Genomic DNA, 8,909 nt, shown 5'->3' with positions numbered 1-8,909 from the left:
ATTGTTCATGGTCAGGTTTTCTATTTTCCTTCTGGCTGTGGGAATGATGACTTCTGTGCTCTTTACATGGCAGATCAGAGGTAGAACGTGGTCGGACAAAGCATGTTGGCCCGCAGCGAGAATCAGGCTCACTAGAAGAGGAAGTGCAGGGCAGCATACTGTTAAACGTGGGTCCGACTTTCCCTGCAGGGGTCTGGAGGTGGTGGCGGTGGTGGTGGTGGTGGCGGTGACACTGAGGGGGTTCACCTGTGAGTCACTGATAACAGGATTAGTTGGACTGTGATTCTGCTGGGTACAAAGCAAGCCCTCTGAGAAGCAGGGGCAAGGGGTCTTTTCACTACCACCAAGAGCCAGGAGCGGAACATGTCTTCTGTTTCCTGAGATCCCTGCACAGTGGATCTCCTTGATCCACAGACAGCTTTGATTTCTGCAGATAACAGAGCAGCAGCAGCAGCAGAACCAGGAGGCGGAGCATGAGGCAGAGGGGTGGATTTCCCAGGCCACAGAAAAAGTCCAGCTGAGTGCTTTGGGGCAGAGGGCTGGCTTGTGGAATGGGATGCCTCTGGGCACTTCATTGAGGCAGTGGGGCTTGTTGACCCACAGCAGTGGAGTTGAATGCCCTCAGGCTGAGGCTTACAGAGGGTGGGGGCGTTCTGGGCACTTGATTCAGGGTTCACCGGCCCATGGAACTTGGGGCTGAAGCTTACCGCAAGAGTGGCATGCCCTTTGAGCTTTTATGAGCAGTCCCGAGGGAACTCTGTAACAGGGCCTGACTGGACACCTTCATGGCCACCTATTAATCAAACCTACAATAGTGAGTGGTGTCTGTGAGTTTGATGTGGCCATTGCAGTCTGCATGATAGAATCATGACAAAGAAGTGGAGAATACTATTTGAGACAGAACACAAGAGCGAGGCAACGGTTTTTTCCACACTCAAGTTTACATGGCCGACAGTAGGGTCCTTCCTTAAGAGCAGGTGCTGACTGGAGGGAGGCACAAAGGAGGAAGGGGGAGGTGCCAGCAAAGGAGGCGGGGCTTCCCCTCACCCCCACCCCGCCGCAATGGAGAGAATCACAGCCCTTGGAAGTATGGCCACAAAGTTTTAATCAAATAGAGCAAAATGGCAGCGATGCAGAAGAGGTAGTGCTTGGAGAAGAGAAAGACGACCATCTCCTTGGTGACGTAGATTATGTGTATAAAGATGAAGCAGTACAGGAACATGGCAAACTGGTTCTGTGGGAGCAGGAGGTCCTGGAGTCCTCCTGAAAACTGGGGGGGGGGGTGTGGAGGAGGGGAGAAGATAAGACACTAGAGGAGCTGGCAACCAGGACTTGGCCACTCTGGGCATGAGAGCCAGGCGGATCCAGGTTGCAATCTTGGGAAGAGTTCAGACAAGCGATCTTCCCCACCTCAATGGAGGGTTAAGAGTAGGACCCACTTCACAAAATAATGAGGAAGACGAGGGAGGCAATCAATGAAACATTCCCCATAAAGTATAACTGACACACAGGAAAGTCTCATTCTCCCCCGTCCTGAGTCTTTTCTATCGGGCAAACAGCTGCCTGCCTGTCCCATCCTTCCCATCTGAGTTCTACACGTGGGCAGCGTCTGACTCAGACAGCCTCACTTCTGGAATCTTGGGAATGTTCTCAGAGCAATTTGTCCCTATAGCCAACCTTGTTTCCAGGGCCCTGACGGAATGAGAGGGATCCCTTGGGTACAAATGACTGTTTCTGAGTCCCTGGATCTTGGCTCTAGGTCAGTCTGTGGCTCTTCCACTCAGTGTTTGCTTTCTTCTGGGGCAGGTGTTAGGAGCAGGTGGTGGGGCTCCCTAAACCCCAAGGGTCCTGGGCTGTGTGTAAAGCAGCCTGAGTGGTCTGGTTAATCCCGTCTGGGAGCTGCTCTTAATGGAGTCTGTACAGTTAGGGGCCAGCAGACCCCATTCCAAATAGAGAAAGCATCCACTTCTATGTAGGGCAAAGGTTGATGTTGCCCTAGAGTTGAAAAGGCATCATCTACGGTTTATCCTTGGAAAAAAGTATATATATTTAATCACTATATATAAAGTACATATATTTAATCGCTATATATTTTTTGTAAGCAGCCAGATGGCAGGGACTGAGATGTCCTAAACTACCTCTAAAACACTTCTTCACAGGATTAAAAAAAATTCATCCATAAAAAGAAGGGGTGGGGACTGGGGAAGCTTCACAAACAAGTCAATGTCTCATCTTTTCTAAATAGACAGAAATGAAACACTTTTTGTAAACGGTCACAAACAACGTTATTGTTGAAACTACTACATAAAACAAAGCCAACTGAATAAAATTGAGGTGACCAGAAAATGCAACAGGATGCTCCCTGTCGAATAGTGGGGAGGGTTGAAGACCCAGAAAAAGAAGCCCAGTGTTCCCATGGAAGTGGAGGGTGAGCCTGGGGGCTCCCTTGATTTTCTGCAGATTTGGCACAGCGCTGGATCCATAGACTTTCTGCTGCCTGCTGGTGTTTTCAGCTTGACATGCTGATGCGTGATCACTGGTTTTGAAAAACAAAGCAGGCATTTAGGGAATTCTTTGGACTTTTCAAAACACTTTCCACCGTCTAGCTGCTTGGCTGCAAGCAGAGCAGATAGAGTCTACAATTTCCCAAGGCTTCCGTTTCATCAAAGAGAGAGCGTTGGGCTACAAGGAGAATGCCAACATGGCAAGGTGCAGAGACAGAGGAAAGTCCTGGGGTCCCTCAGCCATCCATCTGCCCGAAGTAGCTCCAGGTCCCAGCTTCTGATGAATTGTCACCCGGGGGAGCTGAGAAAAATCACAAGCTTGGAAATGGAACTTATTTATGAGGATTCAAAAAGAGCAGGCACGGTGCCAGAATCTGAAGAAAAAGGAAAAACACGCATTTTCTCCATCTTCACAAAGAAGCAAGAAAAAAGCCGGATTCTGGAAAATCCGCAGCAGAATCACTTAGGGTATAATTGAACAGGTAATTTGCGTGTGAGGAAAAAAGATGATATTGTTAGAAGTCAGCAGGTGTTCAATAAGAATCAATCATGCAAAACTAAGCCTATTTCCTTAGGAAAAAAAAAAAGCAGTCCCTTGGGGGAAATGCTTGAGGTACTGTGACATCTTCATTTTGGGAAACCAGTTGGCAGCAGACTTAGGAGAGATGGAGAAATATGAGCTGGATAAAGCATAACCCAAGGGTGCTGATTCATGGACCAGTGCTAACCTGTGGGGAGAGCTCAGCGGTATTTACTTGAGGTCATATCCTCTTCAATCATGACAGCAGCGGCTTGGGTAAAGACAAGGCTAGCTTCTCAGAATCGCAGATGACTCAGAGCTGGGAAGCAGAGCTAATACATCACCTCCCAATAACATCGAAATGGGATGCATGTAAGATGCTGCCTTTGGGTCAAGAAGTGACTTGCAGGAGGACATTAAAAGGGCAACAGCTAACGCTTGTTGCGTGCTGGCCTAAGGCCAGGCTCCCACAGAGTGCTTTCCACATATTCTCCAATGAACGCCGCAGCCCTGCGCAGTAGGGATTATTGAACAGACGAGCCAACGGAGGCGCAAACAGGATTGCTAGCTCACCCAAAGCCGCTCTGGGTATACGCAGGAGAGCCCAGCTGCTCACCTAGGGTGGTCTGAGCTTAAGGTTCAGGCAGTACTACTTCGAACCAGAACAGCTTCCTCTATGGGATGCTTATCAAGGCCCAGTCACAAAGTGCAGTGAGGGCTTCACATCTCATCTGACCTCTAGCAGAGTCTCTTAGCCCCATGAAGGGCAACAGAACACCTACAGGCAGCCCTGAATAGAAGGGGGAAGGGTTCCATCAATGCCCACCGGCTAACGGTTGACAGGTGTCACCTGGGTGAAGGGAAGATAATTCACAAGCAAGAGAAGAGCAATCCGTGGAGTGGGTGGGGCAGGCAGGGTAAGCTATCGGGGACTTTGATTACTAGTTTACACCGTTGGAAGGCAACATTGAAGAGCTGATATGTAGACCAACACCTAATGCACAATAAAGAATTGTCCAAAGCAAAACTAAGCTAAACACAAAACCCACTGGGCAGGATGTAGTGAGGGTCTGACTTGGGTTCCCAGGAATTGCATTCTAAGGTGCACAGAGAGTCCTGGGGTGGAAATCCAGTCATAGAGAAGATATTGAGGTCAGGGGACATGTCCCCCCTCCCCGGAGATGGCAGCCATCTGGAGACCTGTCTGAAGTTAGTAAAGGGGCTATTAGGTGGACAGGTAGCTAAGGGATCCCTCTTGGGGTCAACTCTCTTAATTCTGACTCACAGCGACCTGTTGGCCAGAGCAGAACCGCCCCTACGAGTTCCTGAGACTGGTAACTCTTAACAGCTGTAGGAAGTCTCAACTTGCTCCCTCGGAGTGGCTGGTGGTTTCGAACTGCCGACCTTGTAATTAGCAGCCCAATGCGTAACCCAGACACCACCAGGGAGCCTCAACTCTCTTCAGAATGGGACGGCCAGCTCAACACATGCCGGAGAGGTCTCTTCAGGGGGCGGTCCATCTCTGGAAGTGACCCGGGGCAAAGGGGCTTGGGGGCAGCCCGCCTGGACACAGAGCCATGTCCAGCGATTCCAGCTTCTGTGGAGCAGGTGCTGCATCTAAGCAGGTGAGGCTCCTAGCCAGCCCCACGTCTCAGTCTATCGCTGTCCCTGTGCAACACGTCCCTCTGGGCCCTCAGCCCCCCGCCTCACCCCTCCCGGGTCTTGCTCCGTGAGGCTGGGGTCACCCACCAGGCGGGGCGCTGCCTGCTGCTGCAGCTGCTCCATCACCTCCTCGTGCTGCCGCTGCCGCTGGTTCTCCTCGTGCAGGTACTTGAGCCGCGTGAGCTCGAACTCCATGCGCACCTTCTCCAGCTCTATCTCCCCATCGCGCCTGCTCCCCAGATCGAGGGTTGGCTCGGTCAGTGGGGGCCCGTCACCTGCCTGACCCTTGGTGGTGGGGCCCATCTTGAGGGGCAGCGCCTTCATTGCCCCTTGGCAGCCCCCGTCCTCGCAAGTGTCCATCTCCTCCACAGGGTCACTGGTGGGGGAATCTGGCTTCGAGGACGCAGCTTCCTGGGTAGGAGTGGGCTGGGGGGGTGGGGGGGGAGGGGAACACACAGGGAGGAGTCGGTGTTAGACAGACCTTCGCAGGGGGAGGTATCAGGACCTGAGACGTGAGAGGGAACACCAGGGAATAGCGCCTTAAAGACATGGTGGACGCATTTGGAAGTTGAGGTAAAAGTCCCTTCCTGGTGATTGTCAGGTCACCATGGAAGTGACCCGTGCACTCCCCTCCCTGCTTAATGTGGAGACCAGTGTGACACCGGATTTTGAGGCGGCAAAGAGGGAGGAACCCAGGGCCTGTTGAGAAGACCAGCCCAAGTGTGATGGGAGGAGCAGGGTCCCCTCCATAGAGGGAGGGAAGGGCCCCAGCAGGGAGGTGGGTGAGAGAGACCAGGTGCCAGGGTCAAGTGACTTCACAGTCTTGTGAAGGGCTGCCTGCTCCCTGACTAGAGTTGGAAGGGTGCCAGCCACAAGCCTAGGTGCAGGCCACCTGCTGCTCTTGGCAGCAATCTGAAACGGAATCACATTGGGTACCCATCCCTCAGGGTGCCTTCCTGCCCCGAATGACCAGGATGGGCAGGGAGACTGGGCTTCTCCCTTACCAAAGAAGCCTTGGACTTCCCTTCAGCAATGGGATCACCAGACACCACCTTGGGGAAAGTTGGGCAGCTTTCCCCTGCTCCCCGGGCTTCCAGCATTTCTCTGTCCTCAGTTGTCATTCAGGAGACCGCAGGGCTGCCAATGGAGGGCCAAAAGACATCTTTTGAGGCACTGACATCTGACTTGACCAGACCTCACAGCACAGCCACCATCACAATGTCCTCCTCACAATAGCCCATGTTCTGCCAGTTGCTAAGGTCCCTTTGGCAGAGGGTGTGACACCTTTGGGGCCCCCTTATTAAGAGCTGCGGAGGGAGAGGTCCTTTCCACCCCCAAGGACAGCTTGGAAAACCAGAATGCCACCATTTGGAACCAATTCTCTCAGGTCCCTCTGTTAAATGGAGAGCACGCTGGTCTACATGACAATTAGCTCCACACCCGCCTGCTTATTTACCTTCCCCAGGGGAGCTAGAATGGATGGAGGAGGGTCAGGGAAAGGGTGGGCTGTTTCCACTTTGTGAAAACCACAGCAAAACACTTTGGGTGGTTGGAGGCAGGGTTGCCTTGTGGAAAGAGCTGTCTTTGAATTCTAGCTTTGCTGTTCTTTCTAGCTGTGTGACCAAAAATAAGTGATTTTTACCTCTCTGCTGATCCACAGACTCATGTTTCATGAGTATAATGTAGTCACTTCATCTGCTAGCCTAGATGGGGGCTGGCGGTTCTAACCCACCCAATGGTGGAAGAAAGGCTGGCGACCTGTTTCTCTAGCTGGGGACACTCTCCCGCCCCCACCCCCCACCGCCCCAAGCAGCTCTACCCTGTGACTGATGGGGCTGCTCTGTGAGGGTGGGGGGCATCAGAACCAATCCAACCCATAGGCCAACTCCTAGTGCTACCATGCTCTGTGATTAAAGTAAATGGCAAGTTACAGCAACCCAGTCCTGACAGGACATCTAATGATGCAGACCCCTCAGGAATAAAGGTCTGGGTCACCCTACTCCTGGTATCAGAATATATTAGTCTAGGTACATTAGAGAAACAAATCCACAGAAACTCATGTATAAGAGAGAGTTTTATATAAAGGGTAAGTGCACATCAAGAAAACATCCCAACCCAGTGCTGCCCAAGCCCACAAGTCCAACATTAACCTACATGTCCAACACCAATCCACAAAGTCCTCCTCCATCTCACAAAACACATGCAATGATGCCAACTGCAGGAGGAAAACCGAATCAGTGAACGTGTAAGCATCTCAGCGCTGGCAGGGGTCTCCATATAGCTGCTCCAGCACCCAGGGCTGCATTGGGGTAGGTCCATGCCACTTTTCCTTGGGGATGCCTTGTAGGAAGTGAGCCTTGCCAGCTGAAGCAGGGAACTGGCTAAGGCAGCTGCACCCTGGTGATACCATCAAAAAGCAAGAGACCCAAGAACTAGAAAGGGTAGGCTTACTGGGCCCTTTATCTCTCTGCCTTTCAATTAACCCCACATGTGTTTATCGGCCAGGTTGGCACAATAAACTTTAACTATCACAAAGGCAGGACTATGCCTGATATCAGGCTCCTTTTCAATGGAAGTCTTTCTGTTTTATTTGGTCATTGTTTGACTTTTCTTGATTTTGTTTTGTATGTTCCTTCTGCATATGAAGTCCAGTATAGGTCCATCTATAGAGTCAGTAACTGGATTAATAATTACCGAGGGACATGGCCGGGAAGGTAGGGGGCTAATAACAATATTTGTTTCAAAGGACGACATTGATTCTGCAGCTCCTGGAGAGGGACATATCTGATCAGAGCACACGGGAGCAGATGAAGGGGGAGGAGGAGAGAGTGGAGCACAGGCCGTGAGGATGATGTTCCTGAGTAGAGCAGCCAGTCCACAGAGAGAACAACATGGCTGGCCCCACTATGAGAAATGATGCCCCTCAGTGACTAAGGGCGATACAGGGGACAGCACCGGAGACACAGTGTGGGAATTGCACCTGACCTGATCCCACCACACCGAGGCAAAGCACTGGGGGAGTGCAGTGGAACAGCAAGGGAATGGAGTGGCAAGGTCCCCAGGGAATGCTGGAAGTGGACTTTGGGGCCAGGGCGTGGTGCCCCAACAGACTGGACTGGAAAACGCTCCTAAGGGCCAACAAACGATCTAAAAAAAAAGGACAAGAAAAAATGCTCTAAAGTTGATTGTGATGATGATTGCCCAGCTCTCCCTCCTCTGGTGGAATGATTGAATTATATGATATGTAAATTATATGCCAATAAAAATGAATGACTGAAAACAAACTATCCTTTCATTGTACCATGGCATTTTTTCCCTGGCATTGTGGTGCCAACCACTGGAGCGTTCTCATTGTTACTGTGTAAGATGTCTTTATTGCCACAAAGACTAAGGAAGGGTGGGATTGCCAGAGAAACCCAGGATGCCAAGCTAAATTTGAATTTCAGATGAAGAATGGATAATGGTTAGTATAAATATGGTCTAAACATGCATGGAAGATACTTATACTAAATAATAACTTATTGTTTATCTGAAATTCACATTTAACTGGGCGTCTTGTGTTTTTATTTGCTAAATCTGGTGATGTTTACTAGGCAGGCTGCACAGAGCAATGTTTATCTACAACTCACTGATCCACCACTGTTACAATTCGGTACTGAAACCTACAGAAGTCTCGAGGGTAATTGTGTCAGCTTTTGTATGTCAAACAAGCACAACATTTCAGTAGCACACAAAACAAGCAGTTCTTTAGCTCAGGCAATTAAGAATTGGCTGCTCCAGGCTGGGCTCCACTGGGGGGTGCGGCTTGGCTGAGGCTGCTCTGTTCCACGTGCCTCTCTCTCTCTCTCAGCCTCTTTCTGGGAACCTGGGCTAGCCTGCACATGCCCTGGTCCTAGCGCTGGTAGAGGGAAGGACAAGAGGTTTGGAACTGGCAAACCACCAATTCGCCCTTTTGCTCCTTTGGCCACAGTCCATCATGAATATTTTACTATTTTTCTGAGATTGTGTGTTTGAAATTCTGCATAAGAAAAATATTAAACCCCTAGGTTAAGAGTCACCTACTACCTCGTGGGCTTCTTGTGGACATAGACTGACCTAAAGGCATGGCACCTTGGGACACACCTCTGGCTAAAAGATGGGGAAATGACCTTTGTCCATCTAGTTGCCATTATTGTGAAGACTTATGGGAAAAGGCGTGGCTCCAGGCAGGATGAAGGACTGGG

At 50.6% G+C, this 8,909-nt stretch overlaps 1 protein-coding gene across 1 annotated transcript; it reads right to left on the bottom strand.

Moving 5' to 3' along the window:
- Positions 1-1,072: 1,072 nt before the first annotated feature.
- On the bottom strand, positions 1,073-5,807 carry TMEM247 (transmembrane protein 247). The gene is made up of 3 exons (XM_075536083.1): positions 5,691-5,807; positions 4,774-5,097; positions 1,073-1,270 (listed from the first exon to the last, which is right to left on the bottom strand). Exons 1-3 carry the CDS (start codon positions 5,805-5,807, stop codon positions 1,073-1,075), a joined length of 639 nt encoding a protein of 212 aa, XP_075392198.1.
- Positions 5,808-8,909: the final 3,102 nt, after the last annotated feature.

Source organism: Tenrec ecaudatus, chromosome 17 (genome assembly GCF_050624435.1).
Source record: "Tenrec ecaudatus isolate mTenEca1 chromosome 17, mTenEca1.hap1, whole genome shotgun sequence".
In the NCBI taxonomy this organism is placed as follows: Eukaryota; Metazoa; Chordata; class Mammalia; order Afrosoricida; family Tenrecidae; genus Tenrec; species Tenrec ecaudatus.
The sequence above is the reverse complement of the archived record's forward strand: the minus strand, read 5'-3'. Positions and strand labels throughout refer to the sequence as shown.